General features: G+C 39.7%; 1 protein-coding gene across 1 annotated transcript; it reads left to right on the forward strand.

Annotated features, from left to right (window-relative positions):
• Positions 1-1,325: 1,325 nt before the first annotated feature.
• FMR1NB (FMR1 neighbor) lies at positions 1,326-13,076 on the forward strand. Its single transcript, XM_062006768.1, has 6 exons — positions 1,326-1,395; positions 3,367-3,480; positions 5,026-5,163; positions 7,881-7,977; positions 11,061-11,206; positions 11,895-13,076. Exons 1-6 carry the CDS (start codon positions 1,326-1,328, stop codon positions 11,897-11,899), a joined length of 570 nt encoding a protein of 189 aa, XP_061862752.1. The 3' UTR covers positions 11,900-13,076.
• The last annotated feature ends 5,554 nt before the right edge of the window (positions 13,077-18,630 follow it).

Raw genomic sequence — 18,630 nt, forward strand, 5'->3', positions numbered from 1 at the left:
GGTAATAACATAAACTCAGGTTTAACTTAGTGAATTGGAAGTTAAAGAGGCTTTGTAACAGTCTGGACAGGCTGATAATTTCAAACTGCATCTTCAGCTTCCTTTTGGCCCCTGTGTTGATGCCCTGATCACATCTGTGTTGTTGATTCTGGGCTGCCTCATGGTAACCAGGAGCCCATTGTTATGAGCTTTGTTTCTACCTTGTTAGTTGTAACAACTGTGCTGTAGCTGTAGCTATCCAGGTAGCTGTGGGCTTCCTGTTGGAAGAGTAGCAGAGAAAACAGCAAAATAAGTATGTCATGGGGAAAACTAGAATTATCTCTTGCTTTCCTTCTCCCAGGAAATATTTTCCTGAATGGCATTAGATTTGTCTTGAATGGTATAGATTTAAGTAGATTTATCTTGGAAACATGATTCCTATCCTCTTCAGAAATAATCTCAGATTTAACTGTGGTAGCAAAGTTTCTCTGTGGGACAGAAAGCGTATGTTACTCTATAGAACGGGTACAATCTAACTGCAGGAAAGCTTTTCTCATTTAGCTGCAGGAGTGCAGAGAAAACAGACTCTTCAAAGGCCAATACCTGTGTGTTGGCAGTCTGTCTTTTCTCTGTACAGCACTTGAGAAAATGGGGTTCTCCTCCCTTACCAATACTAACAAAATAATCTTTAGGCTTAAGCTGTTTTAACAGCCAAATATATGTGATAGTAATTGAGAAAGTCCTTTTTAGGGCAGCTGCAAGTAAAATGAAATGCAGCACCTGGCAAAGTGATCTTCGGGGGTGGTTTGGAGGTAAAACCCCATCTTAAACCTGCTGTTAAATTACTGTGAATGACTTGGGGATTTCTAAAAGTGTTATTTATCAATAATATCATTTTGAACCATTTTATTTTAAAAGATTTTTTACCTAAGGCATCTTGCATGCTCAGATTTTGAAAAGATTGAAGAATTCAGTGAGCTAAACTACAATTCAATTGTAAGCTTTCAGCAATTTTTAGTTCTTTAGTTCGAATCCTGTTTATTAAACCTGGATTAAAATTTTTTAGCTAAAAGTGATCTTTTTAAAGTGTCAAATGTCTAGCTTTGGGACACTTGAGAGATGATTTTTTGGCTAGTGTCTCTGTTAACAATATGTCTCAAAGCTCTCATTTTAATGAGTCATCTCTTCAAAATCACTGGGTTTGTCTACCTCCTTATTGCCAAAGAAAAACAACAGGTGTTCCTCTGTGCAGCAGCCTGCTGTCATGTTTGTTCTATTCTGTAAGTATGAGGTAAAGATGATGAAGTCATTGCATACCTATTATTACTGTTGGTTTTACTGCAGTAATGCTGCAAGCTGGCACCCGGGTAGCATGGAGTTACGTGGTACTGACACTGCTTTATGGCATCAATTCAGGTGAGTGTTGCAAGGAGAAAAGTGTTTTGATAGAAGAAGCAAGTGCTTTTATTAGCAGAAAATTACAGTTTTGTTGCCTTGTAATAATTGAAAAATACTACAAACAGTTAATTACTCCAGATGGGATTGATCAGTCCTGACTCTTAAGTACAGCAAAATGTTTTCCCACTCAACTATAGTTCTCATTCTTCTGGTTGTACACCAGTGTGACAAGCACATGCTGCATATTTTATCCCTGGCAGAGCATCTGGCTTTTCTCTTTGATTATAGATTATTCTATTTTTCTTCACCTTTGTCTTTTGTTCCAATATACAGTTTAAGGTGTTCTTATCTGTTGAGATTTGATGTGTTCACTTAATATAGCAAGGGGCTCAAAGTAGCAAAGATTTTTTGGCTGATACTTGCACTGACACCATAAGTTAAATTTGGTATTCTGACATGTTTGTAAAGGTTCACATCACACCATTAGGCTTGCATTTGATCATTTATGTCCTGAGAAACCAGAGACTGCCTTTTCAGATGTTGGTGAAAGGCTGTCAGTTGCTGCAAGTGTCGTTATAAAATGCTTCTGCAATATTTGGGTCAGAGAGTTATTGTGGTTTACAAAAGAAAAAGGCAAAAACATTTTTCTGGGGAGTTGTATATATATGTGAGCACTAACATGGATATAAATGTGATTCCCAAGCACATGATGCAGCTTATATTGATCAGCAGTGCCCTTTGAACATTTGTAATGACTTCTGTGTCTCTAAACTCTCATATGAGAGTAATATATAGGACAACCATGGTCTATTTTCAGACACCTCATCTCATGAACTTCCTGGGAAATCATTACAAAATCATGTAACCTTTTCTGTTCTTCTGTCTTGATTACTGTCAGGAAAGGGGACCGTGACATAACTGTTAGTGGAAACTTTGCTGATCACATTTCTATTACACGTTACTTTAAGAGTCTCTATTGACATACCTTCAGTTCTCCCTACTCTGATGCTCTTTTTTCCCAAGGGAGTATTGTGCAGCACAGAAGAGCTGAGTTGTGTCCCAGGACAAATAGAGAATTCATACACCTGGGGCTCCTGATGCTATCAGCTATAGAATCATCCAAAAGAATGATATTCAATACCTAGGGTTTGGGTTAGGCCATGATCCCACTTCTCTTCACAAGGAACATAAAACCATGAGATGTTTTTCAATAAACTCCATCACTGAAAGCTATTGAAGTTGTGAACATGTACGTTTCTTTTATGGAGAGAGAAAAAAAGGCAAGCAAATGGGAATACTGGGATTCTGGATTTTTCCTCAGTGTGGAGTGATCAATTGCCAGTGGAGTCCCCCCGTGATTTGCACTTTTGGTGTAACAAAAGTGAGGCAACAAGAGTTACTGATGCCACGTGTTTTTTAAAGTGTGAATGAAAAGTGATCAGTAAGTCCCAGAGCTACAAATCACTATGGTTTGGTACTCAGACCATCCCTGAATATATGGGTTTTTATCCACAGCTGCTGTAGGTCACTGTCCAAAACAAGATATTGGGATAGGTGGATGTTTGGTTTTATCTGATAAAGCCACCTTTCACCGTATTTATTTGTTTCAGATGGAGTCTGATCTTTATCAAAAGCCAAGACAAAGTTTTGCTTGCACCTCTATATATAACATGGGGTTTTCATGTAACCTGCACCTTATAGGTAAAGAGTAGAGCTTTTTATCTCAACAATTTCCACCTGAATGGATTCTTTAATTCAAATTTCACAGCTATAGTTCTTTACTCATTGTGGTTCATGAAGCAATTTGAAGTAATGTAACTGAATACAACTGAAAGACATCTATGCTTAACCTTGCTAGCCATCAGTGGTCACAATTTATTATGACTGTAAATGCCTTCATAATGAAAGAGAATTGGTATGAAAATGTCATTGCATTTAATTAATTATGGATATTTTTATGGTAATGAGCTGATCATTATGAGCTTTCAGGTTTTGCACTACCACTTCAGCGTGTCTTAGGAAAAAGTGAAGTGGCACCCAGCAAGTTTAGCATGGCATTGAAAAATGTGTATGGACCTCTCGTAAGCTTCTTCAGGCCAACGAGTAAGTGTCACTTCATCACTGCTGCGTTGTTCCTCTCTTCCCTTTCCCTTCTGCTTCACTTCCAATGCATCTTCCCACCTCTACCTGTTAACATTTAGTGTATTTAAAATCTTCAGACTAATAATGTAAAACTCAACAGATTTCTTCAAAATAGTATTGTTAAATGCCCCTTTGGAACAGTCATACATTTGCCTCCACTGCATTATTGCTGTCCTAACACATCCCTTCATCATCAGTGATGTGGTTGTGCTATAAATGCTGGACAGTTTGAAGTAGGATCCACCTTGCCTAGCTCTTGTTATATCTGATCTGAGTTAATTTTCTAGTCTTCCTATGTACATACAGTAAGAAAAAGATCCATGTGGCACATGTTAAGTGAGAGATTTTGTCCTTCAGTAATGTCATTCCCACTTCTGTCTAAGGAAGGCTCCAGGGCCACTGGCTGAGACAGAACTATTCACCTATAAACTGCTGTAGTGAAATGACAAGAACTACATTATTTTATAAAACCAAGAAGGAAATAGCAATGCTAATTTGCTACTATCAATAAAAAAGATATCAATGAAGACAGAAGGGGCTTGGCACATTGAGAAATTGCTAGCCTGGTTCCATAATCGGATCACAGACTAGAGAGGAAGAGCAGAAGTACCACAGTATCTTTCTGGATTACCTTAATTTCAATGTACCTCCACTGCTATAGCTACCCCCTGGCCCTAAGGAAATAGAGGTCAGTTCCCTGATCCCTCATTTAATAAACTGAATTTGGGTACCTGTAGTGTTGATGGTAAACACAAGACTGGCAGTGCAGCCAATCTGGGACTGCTGTTGGAACAAAATGATGCTTTGCAGCTGCTGTGAAGGTGTCATGTGATGTGATAACCAAGTGTTATAGGAATTAAATAGTGACATGTACTATTTGTAACTATTTATATCCCCTCCCCTCAGGGGATATCATGATTATCAATAAATCTGCTATTAAATAGCTTATTACTTAGCTTTTTTGTTGTGTTGTTATTATTTAGTATTATAGACATAGTTATTATTTATTTAATAGTTATTAAATATCTCTTTTAATGGGTATCTTGGGGTGCTGTTCCTGACAGGTGATTTTCAGTGCTTGTAGAAACATGCAGTTAGTGCCACATGGAGAGGTGGTTAGTTGCAATATAGTCTGTGCTGGACCCTTAGAGAACAGAAATTTAAGACAAGTTATTTGGGTTTTTAATTAGAAACAGTCCAGTCAGAAAACTTAGTTTCTTTCCCATTTACTTGACAAATCTAGATACAAAAAGGTGGCACATTGTTTAGATTCACTTTTGTTCAGTGTTTCTTACTGAAACAACACAAACTTAAAATTTTGTATGTCATGATTTTAGCTTTTCTGTTAATATAAAGATTGATTAGGTTTTGGGAAAGCATATACATGAAAGTCTGCTTTCTGGAAGACTTATCAAAACATGAGAGAGACACCAAAACAGTAACTTCCTTCCACTTGAGCATTGCACCTAGAATAGAGGTCTTACACATGTTTTTCTCTTTTTCAAGCATGCCGTTACAAAGATGAACAGTCTTTAGTTCCTTGTCATGTAGGAGAGGATCTTAACACAACTGAATGCTTGGAAAATAGATGTTGTCTTTCTAAAACCAACCGTGGACCAAAATGTTATACGCCCCTTAAAGACAGTAAGTATGCTTGTGCAGATACTGCCTCATAGCCAAATGCTGCTCCTGGTCAGACAATGCCATTTTTGTTTCTCTTCATTCCTTTAGTATTTCAGGTCCCACTGTCTTTGAAGTAAGTGTGAACTTGCATTTATTTCTGCATGTGTAGTAATACTGAAAAACACTTTCTTGATAAATAATCGTTTGGATACCTTGTCATCCCCAGCACAAGCAAAGACCAAGTGATACAAATACAATCCCATACAAAAAAGGGAGTGAAGTCTTTATTTTGTGGTAAGGGAGGCTTAATCTGAAGTAGCAGTGACTCTGTGAAAGTGCAGAGGTGAACTAGATGTATTTCATCTGGTGGATATTGGTTATTCATAGGAGGAAGCTGACTTATTATTTAACAGCTACTAAAACCTTTTTAGAAGGGCAGTTACTAAGATGAGGGAGCCACAATTTTTTTCTTGGTAAAACTAGGTGATATAACAAGTGGGAATTGCCAGTAATCGATGCCTGAGAAGTTTATCTTGGGCACTAGGAGAAAAGAATTCATTAGAAAAGTAGTGGGACTTTAGAAGAGGTCATTAGAAAGGTGCCATCTTTGGACGTTTTCAAGACTTGTCTAGACAAAGACACAACTTGACATCATGTAGGCTTGCCAGGAAGAAGGTTGATTGACATGATGTGCAGAAGTCTTGCAACCAAAATGTCTACGATTCTGTGTGTTCAGATTTTAGCCTTAATGTAATACATTACTTTCCTCTTTGAGCATAGACTTGATGTGTATAATTTTGTTTCTCTCTCATGAAAGAATGCTGCAAACTGGTTTTGCACATCCTGCCTTTGCACATGTCTCCATGATAATACCTGGTTTAGAAGGATCTTAATTTGTCATAACTTTTTTCCTGATTGTACAGCTTTGTAAAGACATTTGTTCCTTTTCATTATGAAGTTGCCTCAACAAACTGAAAAATTAAAAGAAGTTAGAGGCTGTTTGTTCGACATAGAATTATTGGAAGAGACTTCTCAAAAACATATAGTCCAATGCTTCCTGCTCAAGCAGGGTCAGCTACAGCAGGTTTCCCAGGGCTGTGTCCAGTCAGGTTTTCAGTATGTTGGAGGAGGACAGAGACTCCAACCTTTCTGGGCAACCTGTTTGTGTGTGTTTGAACTCTTGCAGTGGAAAAAAAAAACACAAAAAAACCACCCCACAACCAACCAAAAATATTCCAAATCCTTAAATTTCTTCTGTTGAATTTGCATCTTATTTTTGCTTCTGAATGTTGCTTCTACAGGGGAGTTGGACTAGATGATCTTTAAAGGTCCCTTCCAACCCTATCATTCTATGACTTTATGGTACCATTCTATGATTTCATGTCCTTTGCCTCATGCCCTGACACTAGACACATATCTCGTGGCTTTCTGCCAAGAACAATGTGAAAATCTCAGTGATATTTGGAGACTCATCATAGACTTAAAAATAGGAACAGAACCAAATAGTACCATGTTTTTCCTACCACAGAAATTAATATAGTTATTATTATTATAATTCCTATTTATATTGTATCTTTATTTTACTAACAGTTAAGCAGGACAAATTCTTAGACACAGACATCCAAACATGGATGTTAAATTATTCAGAATAAACTATAATCCCAAGCTTAATGGTATAGGTCTTCCTGATATGATTCAGCATTCCTCCATTGATTTCAGAGATCATACCAATTTTCAGGAAGAGCTGACTTAGTACAGATATGAAACCCCAAGGGAATACTTGTAAGCTAACATGAGTTCCTATTCTGCTTGTTTGTACTTGCTTGGAAGCAAGAGGAGGTCAGGATTAGACTTGGAAATTTTTCTTGCAGTTGAGCAGCTCCCTGTTCCAATGCTGGGACAGTGCTTCTTACTGCTAGCTAGGTAGCTTTTGAGAGAAGAAAGTACTATTGGGTGTGAGGTCATCAGAATCTGTCTGTTATGGCCATACTGCAGAAATACAATGTTTTCATAATATTCATTCCCCACTTAAGCCTTTGTATTATGTATAAAAAACACTTCAGTGTAGTGAGAAGAAAAGCTCTGCAGTAGAAATTATGGCTCTTCTCATTTTCAGGACACACACTCAAATGTTAAATATGCTTATTCGACTGTGACTGCTGGATTCTCATTCCAGTTAAGCTTTTGTAGTTTGGGTATATATGTCAAGGGCTGACTGTTTTACAGAATTATTTGTTCATAGGTTAAGTAGCAACTCGAATGCCCCTGGTTGTTCAACATATGTCCAAAGAAAATACAAACACTTATTGCCCTGGGACCACATGCTGTTTGCATCGTGGCAATCTGTTGACAAAACTGAAGCACTTAGCAGATATTAGACTCATGGCACATGTGTTTCTGTAAGATGGTCACAGACTGACCATTGGAAGGGTTCTTATCTGGGAGTTTTGTCTTGAGTTCCACTGGGAATAAAATGAAGCTTTAAGAAGATGCAGCAGAAGTTGCCAGCTGGGCTCACTCAAACCTTGGTTGCTTCTGAAACATAAGCAAACATTTTGGCTATTTGGACTCAGGTCAAATTTGAGACTTGATCTTTCTCATCTGAGCTCATTTCTCCCACCTATTTTCTCCTCTCTGTTGCTGAGATACATACATGTCTTGGAGGTTGTTGTCATCTGCACCTCAATATGTATCTCAGAACGATTCATAACTAATGCAAACTTTTGCTGACCCTACAGATATGCAGCTGACATTTCGACTACTTGGGCTTATAGCAGGAGGATTTTTCATTTTGGGGTGTCTGCCATTCTGTTGCTCTGCCTGTTTGCGCAGGAGGTAAGTGTTAGAATGTGACCAGGCACATTTATGATGTATGGCATTTCAATTATGTTTCAATGAACAATTGACAGGTTTGAAGTCAATGAAAAGATAAAAGAGTTGGGGGGAAAAAGGCAAGGAACTAATGCGTGAATCGAAAAAGCAAGTCCTATTTTGGAGCTACGTAAAACAGTCAGTATGACTGAAGGGGGCTTTTGAGTGCCCCAGATGTATTTCTAAAGACCCAGTTATAAAGGACATGGACCTAATCTTGCTTCCCTTACTTGGGAACTTGCATGTAAAGCTAAGGCATACGCTGCCTGCGGGTTAGAAAAGAAGTCTCTACATAAAGCCTTCAATGAGAATTGAGCTGTGGTACCTGAACTTCAGCTCTGCAGGAAGAGAGTGGATCCCCTCCTGGGTGATCTACTGAGGTATGGGAGACCAGACTCTTAGCTCCTTTGACTCTCCAGTACCTTTATCCCACTTTCTGCCCCTTCCCCACACAAAAACTGGTATATCCACCTATGTTCAAGGAACTTGGTTTCCGTTCCTCTCCCCTTTGGCAGAAGGGCAGCACCAACAATTGCCAGTTGTGAGCAAAAAAGGTGGCAAATGAGACTTAAGAGAAAATCAAATTGCTAGGCAGCATGCAACACTGCACAGAACCCCTTCTGTTCAACGCAGCATAGGATTTTAGGGCATAGTGTCTGTATGGCAAATAAAACACAGAACATAAGAAAAAACACTGAGGAAAAATTAGTTTCCCTTTGTTTCTATTTCAACTTATGTTACAAGTGAGAAGGCTTCCTGCCATTTGCCTTGGCTCTCAAAGATCACAGAAGGGAGACAGAAGTGGTTCTTTTACCACTGCATCTGAGGTCACTTCTACCAAATAGCAGTGTTTACCTATGGTAAACACTTGACTGTGGCACAGGAAATAATGAATGAGAAAAAGCAGTTTGTAAAGAAGAACAAGTAGAAATGTGTCTGTCTGAGTTAGACCTAGAGTTATGCAGTAAGAAACAGAAGAAAAGAAGAAAGTACTAGTCCTGAATAGAGTAAAAGAGATGAGCTTGGGAGAAAAGCAAGCTGTCTCTAATGCTTCTGATGTGCAATGCATGGGTTTTTTTTCAATGCATAGGGCACTTTCCAGCCTGTGAGTGCTGTGTTAGCAGTTTGCTGGTTTGTATTTTGAAGAATTTTGGTTTGTGTATATGTTTTTATGATAATGGCAAAATGTAAGCTCCATAAGATCAAAATCATTCTACTGAGATGGAATGTATGAACATAACTGCTTTATTTTTTCTAAGGTGTTGATTCCTATTGAACGGATAATGCTATAGCCTGGTCTTTTTTTGTGAAGGTTTTTTTTCCCCATATGTTAAACTTTTGCTTTACTAAGATATTAGTAGTCTGTGTGGGATCATATACACACACATACACACACACATAGACTTTACTGATGCGACTGCTTAGCAGATGGCTATTTGCTGTGGAGTTCCACATTTAGACAAAACCTGCTGTGAAAATCTCCACATTACATCTTACATTGTGCTCAACAGCTGATGTTCAGCATACAGATAGCTGCACTGAGTCATCAGTGACTCTGAAAACAGGAGGCAAAGAATTAACATGAAATTATCATAAATTTTCTGGAAAATGAATTAATATGTGTTCATTTTGAGAGAATTCACATTAATGTTTAAATGATATTTCTGTGGTTTTTTTCATAGCCAGTGAAATTGGGAATATTGCTGTTCTGCTATGACTTGTTTTTTGCTTTGTTTTTTAATGCAGTGATTAACCAGATGCTAAATGGCTTTAATTTCGAGCATCATATATTTGAGTTTTAGGAAAGGACCAATCCTATAACATTGTAACTTTCAGTTTTACCAGTTTTAGAGACAGTTGTTAGAGGATATGGCTTTGAAAAGCATTCCTTTAATGAGCCTAAAACCTTCTCTGTGGATGGAAATTCTTTTGTTTTCCATGTTGTACAGTCACTGTTGAGAGGATTGCACATGCAATGCCAAAAGTGTTCTGCAACGGATGTGCTCAAAGTAAAAATTGTTCTCTAGAGTTATCAAAAATGAAGAGAGCTTTTGCTGCTGAAATTTGGGATAATTGATTAGTTCCACTGTGCCTCATCTAGTGCAATTCCAGGGTTTCCCATAAGAGTATGTATTTCTATTTAAAAAAGAAAGAAAAAACCAGAGACCAAACCTGGGCAACTGTCTCTGAAAAGCCTTTTGTGAGTACTTGTGCTGTGTAGCAAGGGGTGGGCTGTTAGTCAAGAGATGCCCAGAACTAGGACAGCAGAGTTGATCCCAGAATGCAGCCAGACTTAAAACATGTAGGAGCATGTAATTCCTGTAAAACTGATAGAGCTCCTCTGCTTGCTGCACTTGATCAGCACTAATCATTTCTTGAGTCAGTCAGGCTTTGTTGCTCCTGTATCCCCACTGATGAGCTGTGTATTTGCCTCCTTCCAATGGTCTTTTGCATGCAGAAAACAGAATCTACACATACCTGTTTACTAACATTTGACAGTTTCTCTTGTCTGCTATCAACATAATATCTCATTTCTTGAGCTTTCTCTGATGCTTTTGCTACATGCATACCTGTGCTACCCTACCTTATTTCTCTGTCCTGTTGGTCTTCATTAACATGCAGTGATGGGCAAGACACTAAAGGTTAGGACAACACAAGTGTACTTAACTAATGCTATTTTTGAATAATACTGTGTAGGTTGTACAAATAGAGTAAGAATGAGAGAAGTGTTCATTTTTTTCTGCTGAATTTCTATTACATCTGTGGGAAGCAGGCCATGGAATTTGGCTGACTAGTTAGTGAGGAAATTTGTGGTCATGGTTGCATTATATGAATCAGAAGGTGAGCTGGAATTCATGAAGAAAATGCAAGAGATGGGAAAAGCTTATTGAAATGCTTTTTGTTGCATAAATCTGTGTGTGTTCTAGGGATGAAATGTTGTGATGACTCTTGAAATCAACTGTAGTTTTGCAGGGTTTTTTAAGTGATCCTCTCTAAATTCCTTCTTTCGAAGTCAACCAATTTCAGCTGTTATTTTACTGTTGCAGTTCATGTTTCAATCCTTTACGAAGGGCAAAACCCGGAAAAGTAAAGCAAGTTGTGCAGAAGAAAAGAGCAGCTAAGGAAGAGATTTATAAGCCTTTACTGGAGGAATCACTTAAAGACTCTGAAGACGATAAGGAAAAAAACACAGGTAAACTGACCTTGGAGAATTCTGTTCTTTCTGTTTAGGTTTTTATCTTCTCTCAGTTCTACATAGAATGCCAAACGCATGCAGTAGTAAATACCTGTTGCTTCCAAGTCCAGTGGACTTGGTCAAAATGCATTGTTTATCATGGATCACCTTCAATTTATGTTGTGGAAAAGAAAAAATGAGTGCAAAAATTTGATTGCTGTCCTGGGATGCTAAATGACAGCAGAGCAAGCTGTAGACAACCTTACTAGATTTAAGTCCTGATGTTTCAGTGTTCCTTATCCCATGTGCAAACTGTGTTACATGGGTAAATGGAAAAGCAAAGTAAAGTTTTGCTGCTTTCAGGAGATTGGATCCATTTTACAAGCACTGAGAAATGTGTCCTTGTGTACAGATAGAAGTGTTTAACAGCTGACATGTTCACATAACTCCACATCATGCCATTCTTCCTCAACTCTGAAGAGCAGTTGGCTACTGAAATAAATGTAATCTGAGAGACAAATGCTATTTACTTTACATGAACATAACAAACTATAGCCACCAGAAGGTGACAATGAAATAAGTGTCAGTGAGATTGTTAGACAATAAGGACATTTTTCAGGGAGAGTATTGATTTGGCAAAGAAAAGCTGTTAAGATGTCCCTACATTTAGTTATATTCATATTAGCTTGTGGTTTTTTCCCTGTAGTGTAGAGGAACAGCCACCTGATGCTGAAGACCTGAGCAAAAGGACAGCGAGCTTGAGTATTTCCTATGAAGTAAGATGTTTTGGTTTAGTATCAATGTGATGAAATGTTGAAAACACTTTTGATTTTGCTGTAGAAGGTCTTCATTTCTAGTTCTTTACACTCATTCCATATCTCCTGTACAAAAAAGTAAAAGAGCTTGTGATCACTCCTGAATAATAAAGCCAGTCTTATTAATATAACATCCCTGTGGAGGGATATAAAGATACCAGTTAAGTACCCACCTCAGTTTAGGGATCAGTCTTAGAAGATTATTCAGATTGAGGGAAATTTTGCCATTCTTTACATGGATAGTGAGTGTCTTCAGTGCTGGTGGCACCATAGCACACTAGTGCTACTCTAGTGGGTTTATGTGGGCAGGGTTTGATAGCAGGGGGCTACAGGGGTGGCTTCTGTGAAAAGCTGCCAGAAGCTGATAGGGTCAGTGCCAGCTGGTTCTAAGATGTACTCACCACTGATCTATTGAAAATGAAAGTAATGCTTCTGGGCTAACATGTTGGAGAGGGGGGAGAAGTTACTGTGCAGGTGTCTAAAACTCCAGCAGAAGGGAGTGAGAATGTGAAGACATCTCTGCACACACCAAGGTCAGTGAAGGAGGACAGAAGGTGCTCCAAGTGCTGGAGCAGAGGTTCCCCTGCAGCCATGCATGGGGGAGCAGAGACCCATCTGCACCCTGGGCAGGACCGCACACTGGGGCAGGTGGATGCCCAAAGGAGGCTGTGACCCCACAGGAAGCCCATGCTGGAGCATGTTCCTGGCAGAACTTCTGGACAGAGAGAAGCTCACACTGGACCAAATTTGCTGTCAGGACTTGTGACCCCATGGGGGGCCCAAGCTGAAGCAGTTCATACCTGAAGGACTGTTTCCTCAGTGGATGAGACTCATACTGGAGCAGTTTGTGAAGAACTGCAACCCCTGGGAAGGACCCACGTTGGAGAAGTTCATGGAGGACCATCTCCCATGGGAGGGACCTCCCACTCTAGCAGTGGGAAGTGTGAGGAGGCCTTCCTCTGAGTCAGCCAAAGTTGGCCAAGTGCCCCTGTGATGAACTGATTGTAACCTCCATTCCCTGTCCCCTGCACTGATGGGAGGAGGATGTGAAAACCCAGGAAAAAAGGGGGAGATGGGGGGAGGTGTTATAAGATTCAGCTTTTAGTTCTCGTTTCCCTACTCTGCTTTGGTAATAAATAAAACCAATTCTTCCCAAGCTGAGTCTGTTCTGCCTGATTTCCCTGATCTTACCTCAATCCATGAACCTTTCATTATATTTCTCTCTCCCCCGTCCAGTTCACGAGAGGGAGTGATAGAATGAATTTGGTGAGCACCTGGCACCCAAGCAGGGTTAAACCCCCATAGGTATTCCTCCTGAGGATAGCTAATGCCTTGGCAGGCTGCAGAGGATTTGGGAAATGTTGGGCAGGTACTTTAAAAATATGCTTGGTAAAGTGCAAACTGTGGTAGTGTTTTCTCTGGCATTGTTTCTCTCTGTGGTGTATCATTGCACCACAGAACTTTCTCTGGTCTTTAGATGACCTGTCTCCCATGGTAGGTGATTTCAAAATGCAATTTATTTCTGTTTCCATGTAGTGTAACAGTTTTCAGCAGCAGAGTGCAAAGAGTGAGCACCTAAAATAATCTCAGTAGAAATCAGTATCACCCATCATAATGCAACCACTGGTCATTTTCCTTTGGGTCCATGTAGCAGAATCTGAGTGCTACAATTAAGAATGGATCTTTACTCCTAAGCTGGAGAATAAATATGAGTGATTCTTACAAATTCTGTGTACTCTCAGGGTTCCCTGTGTAATTTCATCAGCCCTAAAAAAGGCATCACTTAAAATCCAAATGTAACAGGGGTGGAATATTCATATGGGCAGTCTCATGAAATTGTCAGAGTACTTACTGATAGATATAACTATATGCAGGAGCTTTAAAGCCTGGTACTGCAACCATTTCCAGTAGCATTGTATTACAGATTATTTAGCTATAATTTTGTAAGCAAAAGTATTATGACGTTTTTGATGTGGAGCAGCAGAGTGATAGAGACTGAATAGGGCTCTGTTTGCCATCCAAATCTGATGCATATTTGCTGTGTCTGGATATTCTTTCTATGAATGGTGAAGTATGTGTATAGACATTTTGACAAAGATAAAAACAGTCTCCTGGTACATGAATTTAGGGGCACTGTCACAGCTGAAATGTGCATGTGACAGACCACATAGATCCTTATGGTTGATGGTGATTGTGGAGAGAGAGCTCTGCTCTGGAGAAAGTTAGGCTTTCATATGGTGCTTCATGATTCTGATTTGAAGGGTAATAAATTCCTTCTGTTCCTGTGTCATTGACAGCACAACTGCTTTCAATGTCACAGAACATTCTGACAAAGGGATGCATACTGATAAAACTGCTGTTTAGCAGTAAGCAATCAGTGCATCTGCAGTAACTGTATCTTGCAGCTCCAGAACAAGATGAGTATGAGCAAAGTATATGCACCGTAAGAGGAGGTGAGGTGAAGATGACACAGCAAGGGTTAAATTCCTGCTAGCAGGACAGTGGTCAAGAGCACAGTGTGTGGACTTGGGCCTCATCCCTTTTCTGTGTAGAACCTTTGTTTTAAAGATGTTCTAAGAAGCTGGAGTTTTTACTTCTCAGAGGAGACACGAGTTCTGATTTTAAAATTTGATCTCTGAAGGAGCTGGATGGGTCATTGGCTCAATAACTGCAGGAGTATTGCATAAAAAACTACTGTCTGTGCCTACAATGTTGTAACAGCTATTGCACTGTTACTGTAGGTCAGGTTATCACCTTGGAGTTGCATCATAGGTATTCATTCACAGGCCTATGTGTGATACAAACTATATTGACATTGTCACATAGACATGGATGTCCTCATCATCTGCTTATTTCCACTAGGAAACCTTGAGATCCCTTTGGTAATATTTCATTTGGTTTTGTACTCCTAGACCTTAGCATACTACAGAACTTCAACATACTACAGATTTCAATGGGGAGCTACCCTGAATCTGCCTGAAATATATCTTTTCCCCAGTGCCTAAAGTGCTGGTGTGTATCTTGTGTGCCAAGCTGTACGTGACTGTTCCAAACTCAATTTTTCTTTGTCCTTTCTGTCTCTTCAAAGAACTTGATAAAGGCTCAGGTCGAGTAGAAGAAGACACGAGCATTCTTCCAAAGCTTGTCATAGTGCCTTTAGCTAGCAGAAGCAGTTGCTCCAGGCTGGCTGCAGTTTCCAAGACTTCAGAACACATCTTTCCCTTTCTGAGCCCAGGGAGAGGGAAGGACACCTTCGGTACTAAAATCAGGGCCCACCAGATGGTGCTGCAGGAAAACATTTTACCCTCAGTGATTTCGGTTTCTGGAGAACGCTATTGATTTCTGCCTTTTACAATGTGGTTCATCAAGTCACAAAAAGGCAGATAGTGTACAAAAGAGCAATGGTCACTCAGTAAAAAAGACAACATAATACAGCATATGATGACAAGGCTTTAGAAGACTTACCAGGTACACAAACCATTGCTTGTGGCTTTAAATCTGCTCTCTCTCCTATTGAACTGATACAGAGTGAAACAAAAGAGCTTTCAGTGGAACATCCCTCTTTATCTTCACAAAGATTAAATAAATACAAGGCTAAACGACCTACCCCAGCACACAACAGCTGTGTCCAAGAGTGGATGCTGCTACCCTAGAGACAGGAGCTGTGATGGGGCTTCAACTCTTTCATCACACCACTCAGAGTCTGCACCATGTCTAATGGCAAAGGGGTTTGTCTTGCTTTCTGTTCCCTCTGAAACCTAACCCACCCTTTTCACCACATTCTGTAAGATGAAGAGAAAGAGACGAGATGATTTTTGGAAAGCTTTAAAGCCATATGAAATGACTGCATTACACTGCAGGCAATTGTGGCAATATCTGGTGCTTCTCTCCAGCTGACCTTTAGAAAGCTTTCAAAGCCATGAGAATTGAACTTAAAAAATAAATACAATGGAATGAAACCCAAGCTTCTCAGAGTTGCAGTGAGAGAACAGATTTGAACCGTAAAGCTCAAAAATCCACAGCCAAATACAAATTTGTGTTTAAGCAAAATCCCTGTGCCTGGGGAGCTTGGCTCCTATTTTTTGAAGCCTTGGGGTTCAGTTCTGCAATGTATTTTACCTAGCTGAGATTCATACAATGCCAGGAAGTACAGATACAGGAAGAGAATGTCCTTCATTGCTCAACAAATATCTCCCCTGCTTGTCTCCGTGTAAAGGGTGCAGTTTTTAAACACTGTGGTGATTCTTATCCTTTGCTGACCTAGGCTTGGATGCACAGCTAAAACAAAGTGCAATGATCTCCCTGAACAAAGTGTTTCATGTCCTCCTGCAAAGTCCCAGTGGAGCAACTGGCTCTGACTCAGTTCTACTCTGATCTTTGTGCTCAAAACTCTTTTCTTCTCATGAAACACTGGAAAAAATAAATAATGGGGTTTTGCCATACGGAAGTGAAACTGTCCACAGCTGTAGGAGTCTAGCCTTCGAAGTTTCATTGTACTGCTTCCAAGTCCCTTCACAAAAGGGATGTTTCTTACTTCACTGCTTCCTCACAGAAGCCACTGTCCTACATCTATCTCCCATCCAAGCAGATAAATCTTGGTGGGAAGGATGGTGCCAACTCTTCAAAGGGCTGTCTTCTAAAAGGGAGCATGGCTGTGGATTTGAGAGACCTGCTGTATCCTGTCTCCCTGCTTTTCAAGTGTGTGATTTTTTCTGTCTGTAAGGCTAGAGCTGTTCAGTATTCCACCTGGTGCAGATCACCAGCTGAGTTGAACTGAAAGAATTAAAACAACTTTCCTTTAGAAAAGGAGTTTTCCAATGCATCTACTTGGTCAGTCATTTAGCACTGTGCTCTTGCAATCCTGCTAAGATTTTTACTGACTCTCCAAGCTTTTACCATTTTCTTATTCAAGGTACTTGATCCAGTATTAACACATGTGATCTATATATAGGATAGAGGAACTAAGCCAACAAAAGGACTTATTGTACATGTGGGGAGAGATGCTACACAGATATTAAAATGCTCTTGCATACATTTCCTAATAGGAGAGACCTGCTTCAGCCAAATGCACCTGGTAGGCAGCAGCATCACTGAAAAGCAATCTCTTCAGTTAAACGTGGTCTTACGAGTTGTGATAGCTAAGCATATAAGGATTGAGGTGGGCTTTGTGATCTGGCTTTTCCCATTATCTTTAAGGAAGGGCAGAAAAAAATTGATTCCCATTCCTAACATTGGGTGCATTGTCAGCTGGTATTTCGAGTTATATTTCTGAGACATCAAACTGATAACTTTAAAGAATGATGGAGCTCACTTTGGAGGAGACGAAGCTCTTATGGTCTGCATGAACAACTGTCAGAAGCAAAGAAACCTGAGAGCCTGGGGAAAAATGGCTATTGAGATGATGTTGACCAGTTATTTTGATGACACAGTAGGTGACTGAGATCTAGCTTTTGAGCAGTGGGTAAGCATGACAAATTACTGTTACGGTCCTCCTCATTCATAACAGTCCTAGAGTGCTATAAAATGACTGGTTAAACCATGAAACATCTGCGGTTGGGGCACATCAACCACAGACCAGGCTGTGCAAGCTGAAAAGGAAGAGAAAGGAAAGACCATGGGAAAAATGACCTTGTGAAAAATGACGTGGAACATTTTACCAGAAAGCAACAGAAACCTTATTCCCGTTTGGCTTTTGCAATTTATTTTTGTAGCAGGGTCACATATAAAAGTCAGTCACAGTAATTGCTACAAGCATTTGTCATCTTTTTCTATCAATATTTTCTTTTTATAAAAAGCATAAGTACCATTAATCACAACTCATCAGTGCAGCTTGCTAGGAAGCAAAAGGTTAACAGCAAATTCCATTTTACTAGTTAAAGATGCGACATAGCAGCATTTGCTCAAATGGTTGTTTTACACATGCAGTGGCATCATCCAGTTTAAATCCTGCTGTGTTTCTTTGCCAACAACTGCTAGTGAACATTTGCCCACCTTCCCTGCTGCTGAGTAGTATCAGGATTAGATGCAGGGAGGCGAGCAGGCTTACAACTTCATCTGTTGGCACCACAGGAATGCAGGAGCAGAACAGCATGGCAATAGGGAAAACTTTCAAAATCATCAATTTTAAGGTCTTACCTCAAAATGGCTATTTTCTGGCTGGGGGAAGGGTATTTTTCCCCAAATGTGCAAGAAAAAAGCAGCAAGAAGAAAATCTTTCTCAAATAAAGTCATGTTGGGCACTTATTTTTATTATCTAACCTAGCAGGCAGGTGCATGTCTGCAAAACTGTGCTGGAAAGATTTTGACATGGGAGGAGTGCCTGTCAAGAAAATGCTAGTCTTATCTGGCTCTGTTGGGAGTAAAAATTTAGGGAGCTTTAGTACATCTTGGACTTTAACATGATGGATAGCTTGCAGCAACAGGCATTTTCCTCCCCTCACCAAAGGAAGCCACTTTTCCCTCTGTACTTAGCAAAAGTCTCTTTGAATGACATGATTATAGAGAATCACATTCTGAGCAAAGAGACTGGTAGAGGCAGACGGCTCTGGGTTTTCTGAGCATTTATATTAGCTTTTGTCTGCACTTAAGAACAGCTGAAATCTGCTTCCTGAACTCCATGTTTCTTAC

Source organism: Colius striatus, chromosome 13 (genome assembly GCF_028858725.1).
Source record: "Colius striatus isolate bColStr4 chromosome 13, bColStr4.1.hap1, whole genome shotgun sequence".
NCBI classification, from domain to species: Eukaryota; Metazoa; Chordata; class Aves; order Coliiformes; family Coliidae; genus Colius; species Colius striatus.

What these genes read in the sequence shown, in the direction of transcription:
- FMR1NB (XM_062006768.1), top strand. Translation starts at nt 1,326, where the DNA reads ATGCTGCAAGCTGGCACCCGGGTAGCATGGAGTTACGTGGTACTGACA. An exon ending in TTATACGCCCCTTAAAGACA is followed by an intron (nt 5,164 to 7,880) that starts GTAAGTATGCTT and finishes CTGACCCTACAG; the next exon opens with ATATGCAGCTGACATTTCGA. An exon ending in TCTGCCTGTTTGCGCAGGAG is followed by an intron (nt 7,978 to 11,060) that starts GTAAGTGTTAGA and finishes TTACTGTTGCAG; the next exon opens with TTCATGTTTCAATCCTTTAC.